Source organism: Squalius cephalus, assembly GCF_949319135.1.
Source record: "Squalius cephalus genome assembly, chromosome: 23".
Taxonomy (NCBI): Eukaryota; Metazoa; Chordata; class Actinopteri; order Cypriniformes; family Leuciscidae; genus Squalius; species Squalius cephalus.
Window position 1 is genome coordinate 9456462 of NC_137144.1, and position 19286 is coordinate 9475747.

At 37.9% G+C, this 19286-nt stretch overlaps 1 protein-coding gene across 2 annotated transcripts in view; it reads right to left on the bottom strand.

Annotated features, from left to right (window-relative positions):
- The window catches only part of b4galnt4a (beta-1,4-N-acetyl-galactosaminyl transferase 4a), a 192671-nt gene that overhangs the window by 89493 nt on the left and 83892 nt on the right, over nt 1-19286 (bottom strand). Inside the window, exon 3 of one of the 2 annotated variants that reach the window (XM_079859705.1) lies at nt 1915-2013. In XM_079859705.1, the coding sequence (XP_079715831.1) occupies nt 1915-2013 (99 nt within the window). Of the gene's footprint in view, nt 1-1914; nt 2017-19286 lie in introns of both variants that reach the window. The other variant, XM_079859704.1, reaches the window with a different exon arrangement.

Genomic DNA, 19286 nt, shown 5'->3' on the forward strand with positions numbered 1-19286 from the left:
TCTATTATCATAAGGATGCATTCATATTATTAGTATTATTATTTTTTCTTTGACCAATGTTAAAATTCAATACTTTGAGCAGTGTTGATATTGTAAACTATAACTATAAAAAATAAATAGTGATTGAAATAAAGCTGAAACAAAATAAAATATAAATATTACATTATAAACTTAAACTTCAATGAAAATTAGAAATGTTGCTTTGGCAACTAATGGTATACTCTGTATATGTGCGCACATACAAGACAATTTGTCCTTTCTCAGATGATTTAAATATATTTGGTACTAAAATTACTAAACTAAAACCGAAATAAAACTAAAGTAGAAATACAAAAAACAAACAAAAAGCAAAAAAAAATAAAAAAAAATACTACTATTTTAAATGAAAACTGAAAATATAAAAATGAAAATATTAAGAAATACTACAAATAAAAAAAAAACTAAAATAACACTAAAAAACAAGGAAACAGTAGAAATGCAATTGCAGCCATCTAACACTCGCTTAAAGTTAATCTTTTAACATTGTTAAATGTAATCTTTAGCACAATTCAAAATGTATAATTTGTTCATACTATGCATTAATGCATGTCGTGATGCTTAAATAAACTTCTAGCACTATTATGTATTTCTAGTGTGTATTATTATTTTTCATTTTATGGCATATCATTTTAATATTGCCAATAAAAAAAAGAAAAAAAAGTATTTTAATATTGGTGCATCCCTTTGAAAATAGGCTGAAAATATGAACAAAAAATGAATACTTTAAAAATCTGATAACTGCAGTGTGCATTTGAAATGATCCATGTTTATTCATATGATGTTTTCTTTCCAGGTGAGTCCTGACGCAAGTCAGCGTTGGAAAAAAAAAAAAGTTTATTCAAGTGGGTTTCAGGTCTGGCCTTTGTGAAGGTCAGTCGAATTCCTTCACAGACTCAGTAAAGCATATCTGGGATATTTAGTCATGCTGGAACTGTGGATCCATCCACACCGGAGGCATCGAAGTGGCACTTCATCTCCGAATGTTCACTTTCACGGACAATCAGCTGCAAAGCTCGATACTAGACTTCAGCAACAGTGCAATTGGTAAATACCTCGTATCTTACTTTGGTGTTTACTGTGCCAATAGCTGTATATAGTTAACCGGCTAGAGAGTTTTAGAGCCGTGCATTAACCGGACCTCAGGGAGCCGATGCCATCACATCCCTAATGCCCATGAAAACAACCCGCTGCCATTCGCGCCCACAGCATTTTCCCACCTCTATGCTATTACTTTAAAATGGTACATCTAGTTCACCTGCCCTCATTCATAGTGATTTATATAGCGGCTCCGACTCATTATTTAGCATGTGGTGGTTTGGTTTAGCAGCCTCACGGTTTGAAATGCCCACAGTTCAGAGCACTCGGTTAAATCCTGTGCGCTCTCAAATAAGCAGCTTAGGATGAACCCTTTTTACTTTATCTAACGGGAATAATTATGACAATAATGTCACTTTAATGGAGTCGGATAGTCGGCAAAAAAAAGCAGAAAGAGATTATGATTTTCCAAATTTGCATTTTCTTTTATCCAGCAGGTTGAGCAGCATTTTGGTTCAGTAATTAAGTAAAATTACAAGAACAACCACACTCAGACTTTGAATACTAATAAGCACTCTAACTTAAGCCCTGAACATGTGAGATAAATCTTGGCAGATATTGCGGATGATTTTAAAATCTGACAGTCATGCAATTTGTTCATTGCACAAAATGGCATGTTACAGAAAATGGTCCAGGCCAACATGTGCTTATTAAGAGCTTCAGTGAAGGTTTGAGAAGTTCTCATTAAGAACGTACACAGCTGGCAAACAAAAGAGAGCGATAATGAGTCATTGTCACACGCAAAATGGCAAAAAATAAAGTAAAGCATGAAGCTCATACCTCTGGTTTCCATGGCAACTTTTTGTACTTCTGCGTGAGCAACTTGCGGATTTCAGCTTGATCTTTGTCATGAACGGTGCCAGCGTTGCGCTCATCTTCCTGCTAGAGAGAAACAGAGAGAGATGTCAATGGCAACATTTCATTTTCAAAGATTATGGCATTTTAATCTCATGGTATTTTCTAATATATATATATATATATATATATATATATATATATATATATATATATATATATATATATACAGTAGTGTCAACATTTGAAGTGGATCAAAACCTTTCATCAAAGTTACACATGAATTTAGAACAATACCTGTTCTTGTCTTAGGACAACTTTGATTAACTTTTTTTTGATCCACTTCAACTTCATGTTGACTACTGTATATATACAGTGAGGAAAATAAGTATTTGAACACCCTGCTATTTTGCAAGTTCTCCCACTTGGAAATCATGGAGGGGTCTGAAATTATCATCGTAGGTGCATGTCCACTGTGAGACATAATCTAAAAAAAAAAAATCCAGAAATCACAATATATGATTTTTTAACTATTTATTTGCATGATACAGCTGCAAATAAGTATTTGAACACCTGTCTATCTGCTAGAATTCTGACCCTCAAAGACCTGTTAGTCTGCCTTTAAAATGTCCACCTCCACTCCATTTATTATCCTAAATTAGATGCACCTGTTTGAGGTCGTTAGCTGCATAAAGACACCTGTCCACCCCATACAATCAGTAAGAATCCAACTACTAACATGGCCAAGACCAAAGAGCTGTCCAAAGACACTAGAGACAAAATTGTACACCTCCACAAGGCTGGAAAGGGCTACGGGGAAATTGCCAAGCAGCTTGGTGAAAAAAGGTCCACTGTTGGAGCAATCATTAGAAAATGGAAGAAGCTAAACATGACTGTCAATCTCCCTTGGACTGGGGCTCCATCCAAGATCTCACCTGGTAGCATCATGCTTTGGGGGTGTTTTTCTGCACATGGGACAGGGTGACTGCACTGTATTAAGGAGAGGATGACTGGGGCCATGTATTGCGAGATTTTGGGGAACAATCTCCTTCCCTCAGTTAGAGCATTGAAGATGGGTCGAGGCTGGGTCTTCCAACATGACAATGACCCGAAGCACACAGCCAGGATAACCAAGGAGTGGCTCTGTAAGAAGCATATCAAGGTTCTGGCGTGGCCTAGCCAGTCTCCAGACCTAAACCCAATAGAGAATCTTTGGAGGGAGCTCAAACTCCGTGTTTCTCAGCGACAGCCCAGAAACCTGACTGATCTAGAGAAGATCTGTGTGGAGGAGTGGGCCAAAATCCCTCCTGCAGTGTGTGCAAACCTGGTGAAAAACTACAGGAAACGTTTGACCTCTGTAATTGCAAACAAAGGCTACTGTACCAAATATTAACATTGATTTTCTCAGGTGTTCAAATACTTATTTGCAGCTGTATCATACAAATAAATAGTTAAAAAATCATACATTGTGATTTCTGGATTTTTTTTTTTTTAGATTATGTCTCTCACAGTGGACATGCACCTACGATGACAATTTCAGACCCCTCCATGATTTCCAAGTGGGAGAACTTGCAAAATAGCAGGGTGTTCAAATACTTCCTCACTGTATATATATATATGCCATATATATGCCATAAAATGCCATGCGGTCAGTGCTTAACTCAAGGTGGAGTTATATATATTCACAGATTCGAACTTCTCGGATCAGTAACTCGTGAGCTAAACGTTGTTAAAACACAAATTATACTTATTTACAATCACAGTAATGTAGAGCTACAACCAAATTTCCCTCAAAACGAGCTTTATAATATAGGCTAAATGGATCTCTATGAGCAGGCGGTTGAGAGACAAGTCCAAAGAGACCGTCTGCAAAGTGCAATATAACCCAAAAAATGTGACTACAAAAATAGTCATTAAAGCTACACTGTGTAACTTTTTTAGTTGATTCTTAGCAAAAAACACTTAGTTCTTTCAAAAATATATGTGCTCATTAATGTATATTTACTTCTTTCAAGTAATAAAGTATTCTCTTAAGTTTATAATCTGCCATTGAAAGTACATACGGGTGAGGGGTTCGTATGCCGGTCGCCATGTTGCCCCTCCATCTTGAAACTACATTAGCCAAAGAGGGACATGCCTGTAAATTCAAGCTTCGCCTTTTGCGTTTTTCACTCAGTGACACCGTGACGAATGCGAGGGGGAGATTACTCGCGAGCTCGCGAGTGCCGGCAGATTTGAAAGATAGTGCGGTGTGTGTGTGTGTGTGTGCGCGCGTGCGTGCTCACTCACATTTGAAAGAGAGAATTAAAATGTCAATGCCACAGACAAATCAGCAAGACCATAGTCAATATTGGAGTAACTTTTCCCAGATGGAAAGAGCTCATGAGGAGAAAAGATTTTAAAACGGACGCCGAGGTTGCCTGCTTTCTTCTCGACAGGTAATTCAGCCTGTTGTAATTCATTTGTGTAAATTCGAAGTTTTATAGTTGCTTGTCTAACCATAGCATGGTTGTGCATAACGCCAGAACGACCTCTAGTATAACTTCATCCTCGCGTCAATGGTGAAAAAGTATTGTTTACCTTGTAACATAAATCTGTGCTGCGACAGATCACAGGTAATGAATAGTTTTAAATCTGTTTTAGCCTAATCTGATTATGCTGGGATAGCCGATTCCAAGGGTGACGTTTACCTCCTGACATCTGTCCTGTAGTTTTATTCATTTTAGACATATTGTTTATTATTGTCATGGACGAAGTGATAACTGGAAGCCATGTTAATCTTGGAATAATACGGCCACCGTAGGAGTTAAAACGCTCTCGGAATTGAGAGGAACAGAAACTAATTTTCACTGGGTAGTCATATACAATTTCACCGCTAGATGGGGGTAAAAATCACACAGTGTAGCTTTAAAGCAGCACTCAGTAGCTTCGGGATTTCTTCGCTGTATTCTCGCTTTTTGCTAACAGGTTTCTCTCTAGAGCTCCCCCCACAGCTTCGGAATAGATATTTGACAACACTGTTGTAAAAACTCGTTGGTGATTCTCAGACACCAGAGGCTAGTAGATCAACGACATCAAAGCAGATGGGACATTCTTTAAAACGTCTTCTTCATTCGGGTTCGGACAGCGTGAGGGAGCGCAATAGTGACAGCATTTTAGCAGATTTCTTTTGGCCATAAAGCAATTGTTTACATCGCGAGACCTGATATCACGCGATACTTCCTGACGCGGCGGCCGGCGGCTCGCCGGCTCAAAGTTGCAAGTGCGTATTTTCCGCTCACGGGCACCAGGGGGGTGCGAAACGACCACCATTCAACCCGAAATAAGTAATATAACCATTCCAATGACTCCGAAGCTTTTCAGTTAAGGTAAAAAAGTTACTTAGTTCACCTTTAACTTCAATGTTGCAAACTGTAGTGCCACCCAATTAAGTTTACACATCAATGGTGCCCCACTGGTCATACTACACTGCTTTTGCACATTTTATATTATGAAAAATATTCAATAACTTCACTGCTCTAATGTTGGTTATACAACACTTAGTTTGGGAAGTAATTGCACATAAAAAATAAGTAGGCCTATTCTTTACACAAATTATATTGGTACCGTACGCAGCTAACATAATAGTTACAACCATAGCTTGTGCATTATATTTGCTTACTGAATTTGAAGGCATTACACTGTATAACAGTGTGAAGTTATTGAATATTTTTTTCTAAAAAAGGGTGAAGTTATTGATTTTGTTTCATAATAAACAATCATAAAAAGTATGCATTTTTATCATTGTAGTATAACCAGCAGGAGAGCAGTGATGTGTGAACTGAATTTGGTGACAGTACAGTGTGTCACAGTGAAACTGTTGAATATGTTTAATAAAAATGTGGGATTTGCACTTTGCAGACAGCCCCTTATTCGGACTTGTCTCTCAATCGGCTGGTTAAAGACAAATTTATGTTATAAAGCTTGTTTTGAGGAAATTGGGTTGTAGCTCGTTGTCTAGGTTACTGTGATTTTTGTGTGTTAATAACGTTTAGCTCACGAATATTGATCCGGGAACTTTGAATAGCCTATGTGAATATATTGACAACTTCACTGAACTCCTTGAGTTAAGCACTGACCACATACATATATATATATTATATATATATATATATATATATATATATATATATATATATATATATATATATTAAACACACACAAACATATATGCTGTACCAGATCTAGACAGGTGGAGCTGGGGAGGTGGAGGGTTTTAGATGAACTCTGATAGTGCGCTGTAGGACTAGCTTACAGCAAATGATGAACCAGATTATTTAAATATTGAGCAAGCAATCTCATTGGCTGCAGGATCAGCAGAGGCCAATCATCTTGTGCCATGCGATAATGATTGCTTGTAGATCAAGCCCATCAGCCGACGCCCTCTAGAGTGTCATGACTGAACTAGACTGAACTATGTATATATAATACACATTTACCATTTATATTAATTTAATACATTTATAGTCATTATTTTTAAAAAGAAAGAAAGAACGAAAGACAGACAGAAAGTAAAATTTATTCTAACTAATGTAAGAAAAAAAAAACATCAGAATGATGATATATGATATAATAGTTATTTAAATAGTAATGTACATGTATTAATACTATAGTATTAAATGTATAAATAATGTGAATCACCATTGAGAATAATGATAATTACAATAAAAGCTCAAAAGTAAAATGTCTGGATGCATCACATTAAGGATTTATGGGGAAAATGTGCATACATGTCCTGAAAACAATACTACAATGCAAGAAATCATATATAAAATATAATTTTGTATGTTTTTTTATTTTAATCCTGAGGTGAAATGTGACTCATCCGTTTAAGATTTTCCTGACAGCCAGTAACTTCACAGATCTTTAAGATCTTTTAGAAAGCAACTCAGTTGTACACTTGGTGTGTGTGTGTGGATGGTCTGTCATGTTCATTGGCTTGCACCAGCTTTTCTTTCGCAAGCTCAAGTCAGACAAGATGCCATTGGCAAAGAAACAGACTACTCTTCTCTTCTTTTCAGCTCTCAGTTCATTTCTCTTCATATTAATCTCCTTCTTCAGTGATGTGTCACATGTCAATGTTCAGCGCTAATTGAAAATTGCACTGAAGCATCACAAAACCCGATTAGGAGTGGCTTAAAGTCAATGCCGTTGAAGAGAAGTCAGTAATAAAGGCCTTTATATATTGTGTTAATTACTATATATCTCATTTGACAGCTAGAATGACTGGCTATGTTCAAAAACGCATACTACTATACTATTTCAGAAGTATATAAGTGTGTATACTGTGAATGCATATTTTCTGTATGCAAACAAGACCCGATGACCTAAGCAAGCATATTGTGCTAGAAATTGTATCCCATAATACAATGTGCTTAAACTGACCTCCCATTCCCAATCATGTTAACTACGATCACCTTACTGTTGCATTATTTAATTGGAATGCAAAATAACCATTTTAACTGGATGTGACTGTTTGAATTATGCATTTAAGGAGGCCATGTGACAACAATGTAGCATACTACTGATTAAAATACAAATTTATCAAAAGTGACAGTAAAGACATTAATAAAGTTCTTCTATTCATAAAAGAATCCTGAAAATACACCATGATTTCCACAAAAATATTAAGCAGCAAAAACAAATTGGTAATAAGATATTAAAAGACATGTTTCTTCAGCAGCAAATCAGCATATTACAATGATTTCATGCTTTATTACAATCAAGATCTTAAAGTCAGATCTCATCTCAAGACAAAGCGACAAACATGAAGCAAGTTTTGAGATGGATCCTAGACATCAGGATGGGTTTGCAAGTACGAGCCCAGAATATAAACGAGGTTAATTAATTCTCCTCGTTCAGGGGTAAACAGACTCGCTCTAAGAGCAGGAGACTGGGGCACATTTTTCACGTCCGGTTATCCACCAGAACGACAAAACACAGCCCCTCCACAAATCAAATTTTAATTTTCTCTGCCCTGTAACGTGGAGGATAATGACCCAAGCGATCGGTTTCATCAGTCATCTTCATCTCTGCTCTGATGAACTACAAACACTAGCTGGAGTAAAAAAAAAAAAAGAAAGGTGTTGAAATGATACCTGCAAGGTTAATGCATTCGTCTGACAAAGCAAGAGCCTAACCTCGTGCTACATGTTAACAAAAACTCGCCTGCCGTGTGATTTGTCTTCATGCAATGAATGGGTATGGGTAAAATAACTGAGTAAAAAAAGAGAAAAACACCTAAGGCCTGAAAAACATATACTACAGTATGCGCTAAAAGTATGTACTTGGATCAAAAAGAGTGACCTAAATGATTTGACCTCATATGCTGACCAAATACTGCAAAGGAAATTCCTGTCCGCACTATTTAATCGACAATATATTCATGACACACTAACATTTAACTCAATCTCAGGTTCACCGATTCTGTTGAGCAGTGGAGTGAGTCTGGCAGATGTGCCAATATACTGGACTTCAAAATGAAACACTGAAAAACTCAATAGCGTTAATCTAAAGGGGACAACTGGTAATTTCTAAACCAATTATGGTAATTGTGAAATGCCATTCTCATGCTTGCGTAAACACCAGAAGAACACAGAGAAGTCAATGCTAATGGGGTTATTGTTTGTTTGTTTGTTTTTCAAATGTGTTCAGTTATAATTGTTTTAACTGGAAATTAATAAAGCAAACAGGAGAAGATCTAACAAATGTGAGACAAGCTCGAATTATGGGGATTCACAAGTTGTCAGTTGGGAGTTGTCAAGTTCTGCAAGGAAACAAGTAGGCTATGTACAAGAAATACAGGAGGATAGATGTGAAATTACAATATTGACTGTTGAATGAAAGGGATGGATGGAGGTAGATAGAGAGGGATGGATGGTGTTGGAATAAGAACATGGAGGGATGGACAAAAATTAAGGATGAATGGATGGAGACATGAATTGATGGGTGGAAGGAAGGAAGGAAGGAAGGAAGGAAGGAAGGAAGGAAGGAAGGAAGGAAGGAAGGAAGGAAGGAAGGAAGGAAGGAGAGAGAAAGGGTGGGATGGATGCAAGGAAGGAAGAATGGATGGTGCGAATGAGAAAGGGGGATGGATGCAAAGATGGATAGATTGAGGAATGGATGGATTGAGGGATGGATGGATGAAATGAGAAAGAGAGGAATGGAAGGAAGGAAGAAATAATAGATGGATGGAATGAGAAAGGGAGGGATGAATACAAATTATGGATGGATGGATGGATGGATGGATGGATGGATGGAATGAGAAAGGGAGGGTTGATGGAAGGAAGGAAGAATGGATAGATAGATTGAAGAAGAAAGGGAGAGACTGATAAAAATTAAGGATGGATGGATGATGGAGGGATGAATGCAAGGAAGGAAGAATGGATGGATGATTGAAGGAGAAAGGAAGGGATTGATAAAAATGAAGGATGGATGGATGGATGATGGAGGGATGGATGCAAGGAAGGAAGAATGGATGGATGAATTGAAGGAGAAAGGGAGGGATCGATACAAAATTAAGGATGGATGGATGGATGAAGGGAGGGAGGGATGATATTATAGGACATTATTGAGGATATAGCTCCGCCCCTTTTCAGCGCTGCGCTCGTTGTATTTCTGTCTTCCGGTTTGTATTTCCACAGCATGAAGGAAAGATCTTACGGACTTAAGAATGAACCGCTCGTTTTAAAATCTTGCCGGTCTACTGACATCTGTTATGACATCCGCTTCAAACATTACAATGCTCATGATAACTTTCATTAACTCTACAATAAGTTAATCCACTTCACCAGCTAATTACTCGTTAACAGCGATGCCATACAAATATACAGAGCTACCGCAAAAACAGAAGTTCATTCACACAATTCCGAAGATTGCTGCAGGCTTGTTTCTTTGGCACATAAGGTCTATAGGACAACATGGACTTGAAGCCAGAATTTCAAATTTTGATTTAAATGGGTTTAATGTGCGTCAATGTTAGAGAGAAATGTCTAAATCTTAAATCTTAAACTGGCCTAATGTGGTCTTATCTGGATTCAGATGGTCTAGTTGGTATCCCACCCTGGCCAACCAGACAAGATGGTCTCCCAGACTAACATTTCTATTGACCCCCAACATGTATGACACAAAGCTGCCACTCTGGACACCAAAGTTCCTGGACAGAGGATTGGAAAAAAGTTCTGTGAAAACAGCGGAAAAATTAACGTCTGGCTATGAAAGCCGACCATGAGGTCACAAGAGTCATTATTACCCAACCTCACGAGGACCTCCACCCATAGCAGCGACAAAGACTTGTTTATGTTTGGAAGTTTCCATCTTGCATAAGTGTTTTGATATTTTCAGAATTCGCTTTGGTACAATGAACTGCCTATTGAACATCTGGTGGATTTCTATGTAATGCATTGATGCTGAGAAAATGCTGTTTTATTAGTGCTGTCATGAAGGCAGAGTTGTGAAAAGGACTTGAAAACAGCGTTTTCATTTCAAAACGCTCTCCGTCCACACTAGCATTTTCAAGCGTTTTCCAAAAGTTTCTCATCCAAACTGAAACGACTAAATTCACCTTACTGCACATGCGTAAAACCTCATAAAAGCTCACTGAGATGATACAGACGGAACAGACATCATAAAGTTCTCATGCAATTCTTCTGGCAGGATCATTTTATTTAGCAAAAATATCTCACCATTCACCAGGTCGCACTCTCTCACCATTATATGTTTGGTCAAAAGCACAAGTGCTCTCATGTTTTGACCCAGGACAGCAAAACAGGCAGGTTGTTTCCTGCCGGTGCGCTGCTTCAGGGAAATGTGCCTGCTGTTTGAAATACACCCCTCCGTGGGGAAGACGGTTTCCACCTCATTATACGGTGCCCGTCTCCCCTCGGTGACTTCAGGGGGCCATTGGCACCCCGCCTTCATGGCGGGGCGCAGAGGGTCCCAGCGAGGGTTGCTCGCCCCCTCTGAGGAGAACAGTCAGGCCAGTTGTTCCCTGCCAGTGCGCCGCTTCAGGGCACTGTGCCTGCTGTTCGAAATACACCAGAGGCAAGTCTCAAGAACATGGTATCCTTATTAGACCTTCTGGCAGATTGGAAACTTCTACCAAATATATCTCGCTGGGTCCTGCAGGCAGGGTCCTACCCACAGTGATTGGCCCCGAGCAAGCTCTGGTTATGGAACTAGAAGTAAAAGCTCTTCTGCAAAAGTCTATAGAATGGGTTCCTCCGCCTAGCAAGGAGTCCGGGTTTTACAACAAATAAAAGGTCTGATGGCAGCAGCGCCCAATGTTATACCTTGCGGCCTGTTGTACATGAGACCATTGCAGTAGTTGCTCAGGACCAAGGGGTACTCCCCGAGGGGAAACCCGCTCCGCATGATCAAGGTCATGCGGCGATGCCTTAGTGCCTTAGTCATGTGGAAAAAACCTTGGTTTGTGCTGGGAACTCCTTGTCGTCGCGCTACGCTAATGACGGATGCTTTCCTCACAGGTTGGGGACCTAGAGAAACTTTATCTGCTCTGCCCAGTTAGGGCCTTAGATGCTTACGTCCACAGATCTGTGGAGAAAGTCTGAACACTATTTGTTTGCTTTGGGGTACCCACAAAGGGGTGCCTGGCATCTAAGCAGAGGATGAGCAAGTGGGTGGTCGAGGCCATCTCACTTGCTTATGAGTAAGCCAGTCAGCCTTCACCTTTGGCTGTACGGGCTCACTTGTCTAGGAGTATGACTGCACCAATCCAGGGGCGCAGGTGCTTTCGCCTAGATGTGCGCATTGATTTCACACAGACAGACACTTGCTCTTATGGCGGCGAGGGTATTAGCGTTCCCACAGCGTTTCAACGCAGCTCGAGTTCCCTAGACCGAACACGTAATACGCATGTGCATGACGTCATCGTCTTCAGAGATTCGCGTTTTTGTTGTTTACACGGAGACCGCTTTCAAAAACTTGAACTTTGAAACCCGTTTTCAAAAGTTTGCATTTTCAGGCACCCAAAATGCCGTTGCCATGTAAACGAACGGCCAAAACGCATACAAAGTTTTACGTTTTTTAGTTGAAAACGGTGTCGTGTAAACAGCCCCCAATACCTGAAATGGGTATGTCAGACAAAGGAGAGATTAAAAATGTGCAGTGTTGGGGGGCTCCAGCGACCCCCTGGCCTACCAGACAAAATAAAATGGGCGAAAAAAATCCTATAGATTTAGATCGACTTGGATGTGGGCTCTTTTTTTGTTTTTGCCATAAATAATTTTGAATAATTACTGCACTACAAATAAATTATTAACATAAAAGTAAGACCCTCAACATCTGTTTTGTCCTGTAAAAATGGTAGGCTGCACTACTAGCAGGTGCAAATCTCACACTAGTGTTTTCTCCTCCCCCAGCTGATCTGGTATCAGTCAGGGGCGTACGGTGGTGAGGAGAGTGACAGGCCAGCGGGAAGGAGAAGACAGGGGACAGCAGGGGTGACGGAGCTGCCATACACGCTCATATGAGACAGGTCTTATCCAGCACAGGCTGTCACATCACAGCTGTCACTAATAATCAGAGTGCGTTCGAAACCAGACGAGCTTCTGCTGTAGGTACAGCTGATGAAAGCCAGAAAAAAAGTGGAGAAGAGCTAACGAACAGATGCTAATGTTCTTTTCAAAGGTTGTACATTTGCATGAGTCTGGATCTAAATTAGAATGCGCTGTTTTGTTGTTCCGAACCATGTTACATTTGAAAAATGGTTTTGTCTTCCATTAAGTTGATTATTGCTGCAGAATACATGTAAACAATAGACAATGACCTCCAGATTGTTCAGATTCTAATCAAATTAAATGTACCAAGCTTTTATGGTTATTCGAATGAAGGCAAAATGGGGTTAAGAGAGTAGTTCACATCAGAATAAAAATGTCCTGATAATTTACTCACCCCCACATCATCCAAGATATTCATGACTTTCTTTCTTCTGCATAAGGTCTATAGTGGACTTCAATGGTTTGAAGGTCCTATATGGAGCTTCAATGCAGCTTCAAAGGCTCTATACGATCCCAGCCGACGAATAAGGGTCTTATCTAGCCAAACCATCTGTCATTTTCTAAAAGTTTTTTTACCTTTATATACATTCTAACCACAAATGCTTGTCTTGCACTAGCTCTGCGATGCGCCACTTATTACGCAATCACGTTGAAAGGTCACTCGTCACGAGTGGGTAGGAGTGCATGTAGGCGGAAGTACTGACCTAGTGTTTACAAAATGAACATGCAAAGACTTTACAATTTGTTTTTATAAATAAAAGGTAAAACAACGATGCCAGATGATTTTGAAGCTGGAGGAGAAAATGAGATGGAGTTTTTCATCCTACCCTACATTTTCCGCCTACATCAGGTTACTGCCTGACCTTTCCGATGTGATTAAGTAATTCGTAAAGTTGTGGACGTCCAAGACGAGCATTTGTGGTTAAAAAAGTATAAATATTTTTACTTATTTTAGAAAATGACAGATGGTTTGGCTAGATAAGACCTTTATTCCTCGGCTGGGATTGTGTAGAGCCTTTGAAGCTGCATTGAAGCTCCAATTAGGACCTTCAACCCATTGGACCCCGTTGAAGTCCACTATATGGAGAAAAATCCTGGAATGTTTTCTACAAAAACCTTAATTTCTTTTCGACTAAAAATGAAAGATATGAAAATGGGGTGAGTAAATTATCAGGAAATTTTAATTCTGAAGTGAACTACTCCTTTAAGCAAGAACTAGCAAGGTATACCAAATAAAAGTGGCTGGTGAGTGTATACACACACACACACACACACACACACACACACACACACACACACACACACACACACACACACACACACACACACACACTACTGTTCAAAAGTTAGGGATAAGATTTGTTTTAATAAATAAATATATATATTGGAAGTACCAATGGACATTGTATATATCCCGAAATATTCCTTTAGTACAGTATTCTTTTTCAAATGATTTTGAACTGAACTGGCATGAAACATTGTCATTTCACAGGTGGCGGTCACATAAACAAACCTTGCTTTGGAAGGAGCCAAAATTAAATTGAGTTTCTGGTCAATGTTTTTGTCATTCACTCCATCGATATGGATGCAGCCAAACTGGAAACTCAATAGCCATAATCTGCTCAGTGCTCATAAAGCCGGGCTCAACAGCGGCTCCTGGCACAGCTATGGGCCTGATTTATTAACTCTCTAATAGGCTTATGGCCGCCACCCCATCGCTGCCATTGACATTTGTGCTGAGCTGCAATCTCCTGCCTCTGTGTGCTTGTATCACAGACCTGCGGTGTCTCTGATTCTAATACTCCGCCCTCCCTCCGGACAGGAGGGTTTTAGGCCAAAGCCAAACGTCACTCATCCTCTATTTCGAGCCATTCACTTGCTCATCGCAATTTTTTCCTACATCATAAAATCAGTTTTTGGACACTACTGTCATTTATTGCCCGTTCTTTTTGGTTTGTTAAAAAAATAACACCTGTCGAGAACATGCCCACTTGCTCAGGTTACAAATTCATAAGTAAAAAAAAATTAAAAAAGAAAAAAATTTTAGACACATGAAATGCCTTCAGCAACTTAGTACAGTGTGTTGATGTATTTCCTGTTGAAACAGGAAGTTGGGGCAGGACATATTAAATTGCTTATCTTTCTTTATTTTAAAGTCCCCCGTAGTCAATCATTGTATCCCTTAAAACTCATCTTTGATCACCAAAATTACATATTTAAGCGTTTTGTTAGTTGAAAAAAATTCTTTATGTCTTAAAATAGCTTGAATGTAACTCTACACTCTTGCCTCATTTAGTATACGCGGTTCTATGAATATGCAAATGATCCCCGCCTCCACTCACTCACTCCAGCTCAGAGATCCACTTGTTGACGATCACACGTTGATCTGATTGGTTACAAGGTAGTTTGTGATGTCAGAAACACCAGCGATTTCAAACCGTGTTTTTGAGACTGTCTTTGGTTCTTATGAACTTATGAATTCATTTTGACTTATGAATTTACACATGGTTTGTCTTAAAGCATATTAAAAACAACACATAGAAAGCTTCACATAACTGCTGGTCTAAGATCAGTTTTCTCAGAAATAATAGCATATTGTCGAAACAGAATTGCCAAGCGATCCAGGCGTATCTGCGTTTTGTAATTCAAAACGAAAACAAATATTCTCTTTTTGTGTAATCTGTATGAAAAGAGATATGTCAGTCGTTCATGTGTCAGCTCATTATCCGCTAATGTGAACGGCTACTGACAGCTGTATTCAAATTCTAATGATCTGAGGCGTTTCATGCAAACAGTGTCAACACTCACATCAATTTGGTAAAATGCATAAAGTTGAATCAGATTCATGTACTTTCAGTCGTCTTGGGATGCGGTGAGGAATAATCCTGGAATAAATGACCTCAGAAGAAGTACTGGTTTCAGTTTCATTTTCATGGGCAATGGATTCAGCCGAGGATTGTGGAGGGTGAGTTCTTTATTCTTAAGTTCTTTATTCTAATCGCGATATGGAAAAGAGTCTGTGAATATTAAACCGCAAAAAGACTTTAAATTGCCATTGTCTCTGTGTGAATGAACAGTTTTGTTTACTACACATACTTACATTAGTAAACAGTTAACTATTTTTACATGAACATGTACACATTGCCTAGTTTGTTTTTTTCCAAACTATATTGCTATAGTATATTGAGTGAAATCGACTGAAATATGTTGAAATAAAAGGATCTTTGTATAAGAAATGTATTAATATGCAAATTAACTTTTATATGCTCTATAATATAACATAAATACAAAATATAATATGTTCCAGATGTAATATGAATGTTTAGATCGTTAACTTTTTTTGGATAGATTATGAAGTGTTTACTGTAAAATAGCCTACTGCCACATCAATGAAGCTTTTGTTCACAAATTTCTGCTCATATGCTAAATATACAATATAATATACACATTTTCTTCAAATACTGTGCAATAATACATGCATGCATGAGATCAAAAAGATCATGTTTTCTGTTAAGTTTGGACATTATATTAATATGATGTTCACTTATATATTTGAACCGGATTTGTTTCCAGATATGACTGTAGAAATGTGCAAAATAATCCTTGTGTTACTGTATTTTTTACTAAAATGCAGTAATAGCCAAAAGGCTTTAGTTAAGTCACAGCCATTTACAATGATTTGCTACTTGCTAGTCAAACATAAATAAATAAAAAACATCCCTCTGTGCTTTATTGATTTCCTTTGTGCCATGTGCCTGCTCTAAAATGTATGGGCATTTTATAAAGGGTCCCACAATAAAACCCATTTAGCTTTGGCTGTGTACTTCTCACCACGTGGCTTGTGCAATTATTTCCCCATCTTTTCCCGCTCTGTTCATTTGGTCACAGTGTCTGTGTGCCGTGAGCCAAACGTGATGAGTTTTATCATTACACTAATAGGTGAGGATGACAATCCGATGAAAATGAGACATGACTCAGAGAGTTTGGCACTAACACAGTGGAACGGTCAGGCAATGACCAGTAAACAAATACGACACTTTCAGGTCACATAACATGTTTGTGTGAGGAGAATGAATACATTTGGAATGGCATGTTACCTTTTTGCAATATGCACTGTGCATGCTGTGCACACTATGCAAATAATCTGTATGAATATGCAACTGACCAAAGAACATTTCCCAAAATAGGCAGTATACAAACAGAGCCGACTGCAGAATACAATCCCACAATCCAATAAGCCCAAATTGAATTTAATTTCCATTGTCAAATTAACTGTTTTATTTGTTTTCAATCATAATTTTTATCTTTTCATGATTCCGTTATATACTGAATTCACGATTTGTGATGTTCATTAATTAGTCAATTTCACTGCTGACTAAAATCATTTTAGTCAACAATAATAACATTTTAGCTCACAGTAATTAATTTTCAGCTCCCTAAAAATGTTTCAATCAATTTTATGATGCTGTTCAGAAGCTTGGGGTCAGTAAGATTTTTTTTTTTATGTGATTGAAAATCTCTTATGCTCACCAAGGCTGCATTTATTTGATCAAAAATACTGTAAAATAGTAACATTGTGAAATATTATTCCAACTTAAAATAACAGTTTCCTATTTTATATGTAATTTATTAATGACAGCAAAGCTGAATTTTCAGCATCATTACTCCAGTCTTCAGTGTCACATGGCACTTCAGAACTTGTTCTGATTTGATGCTGTTGATGATGTTTTTTTATTATTCATCAGTGTTGAAAACAGTTGTGCTGCTTAATATTTTTTAGTCTTTGATGAATAGAAAGTAAAAAAAAAAAACATGTATTCGAAAAAATATATGTTGTATTATATTATATATTATAAGTATGATTATATATAATATTAAATGTATGATTATAAATGTCTTTACTCTCACTTTTAATACATTTTTAATAAAAAATTACTAACCCCAAATTTTTGAAAGGTACATCTTTAATTGAATGTTTTCATTGGCAATTCTTTTGACAATTCTAACTGCTTAATTCACTAAAATTCTTTTTGCATTTTATTTCTACAAAAATAATAGTAGCTAGTAGTTAGATTGTAATAGTAGTAGTAAAACCATAATTTCCACTTTCTACAACAAAAAAATCAATGGGAAGAAGTTTCTTTTCCCTTTTAATGAGCTAATTCTTTTTTGTATTCTTACTATTTACAATAATACCGTATGACTGCATTTTATTTTTTGTATAAATCACACCAGATGAGAGCCACTGTGCTAGAAAAGAGATCCTTTTGAGGAGTACTACCCATGAAAAACAGTGAGGAGAAAAGCACAGCCTCCAAAAGGACTCTTTGAATGTTTAGTGATTCCTAACAGACACCACAACGCACCAGATCATTGGATCAACTATAAACACAGCGTTATTTTGCGTTACAATCTCAGGTCATTTCTGAGCACTGCAGAGCACAGGTCATTAAAAACACCCATGCTGTTTTGTATCTTACAACTCCTACTTTCAGCTGTAACCTTCTGTTGGCTGACACTTTCTGTGTGGGATTGAGATGTATGTGGTGTAAATTGGGCAACACATATTTGGATATTTAACAGCCTAAGCTTAAACTTCCCTGTAAAAAAAAAAAAAAAAAACCTGAAATAAATCCATTCTTTTTGAGCATGTTTGTGATGAACGGTATGCGAACCATTTTTGCCATTGTATTCTATAAGTTTAGCCAAGAGATCTCAAAATATCTTAATTTATCGTCTTATTTTACATCTTTCATATGATGCTGCCATAGAGCAGTCAACTTTTCACAATCCAATCAATTCCTATAAAATGCCCAAATATACATCACATTACCAAGTAAAATGTTGTTTCAGTGACTAGATTGGTGTCACTAGATGCTAGTTCCATAGAGTTGCGTTTAAAACTCACTTTACATCTTACAACCGTACACTAAATGGGATGATAAAGATTCATTCTAAAAACCTTTAAGAGCCCTGCAACAGTATCTGTTAGAGCACAGGAGAAAACTAACAGCTAAATTGCAAAAATTGCATTCTAGAACAGAAATTCTCAAACCTGTCCTTGGGACCCCTGCACCACTGCATATTTTGAATGTCTCCCTCATCTAACCCACCTGATTCAACTCATCAGCTCAATAGTAGAGACTGGCAAGACTTGAATTGGGTGTGCAAGAAAATGTGCAATGGTGGGGGGAACCCAGAACAGGTCTGAGAAGCACTGTTCTAGAACAGGGGTTCCCAAATTTTTCCATTCCAGGACCCAAGACAAGTATAATCTATCTCAAGACCCACCAAAATATTTTGAGTGAAATATGGGGTGATAGTGGGATAAAAATATACACCCATGACAACAAAGTTCTGTTTACCTTAGGGGAGTCCTGCTCTCATTAGAGTCACAAATGATTTGCTCTTATCATCCGATCGTGGTTTTATCTCTCTATTAGTGTTACTCAAACTTAGTGCTGCATTTGACACTATCGACCACAACATTCTTTTAAATAGACTCGAAAATTATGTTGGCATTAGTGGAATTGCATTAGCATGGTTTAAATCATACTTATCTGACCATTATCAGTTTGTAGCAGTAAATGAAGAGATGTCTCATCGATCACAAGTTCAGTATGGCGTACCACAAGGCTCAGTACTAGGACCGTTGCTTTTCACTCTGTACATGCTACTCTTAGGAGATATCATTAGGAAGCATGGCATTAGTTTTATACTGTTATGCTGATGATACTCAGCTCTATATTTCTTCAAAACCTAACGAAACTTACCAATTCACAAAATTAACGGAATGCATAG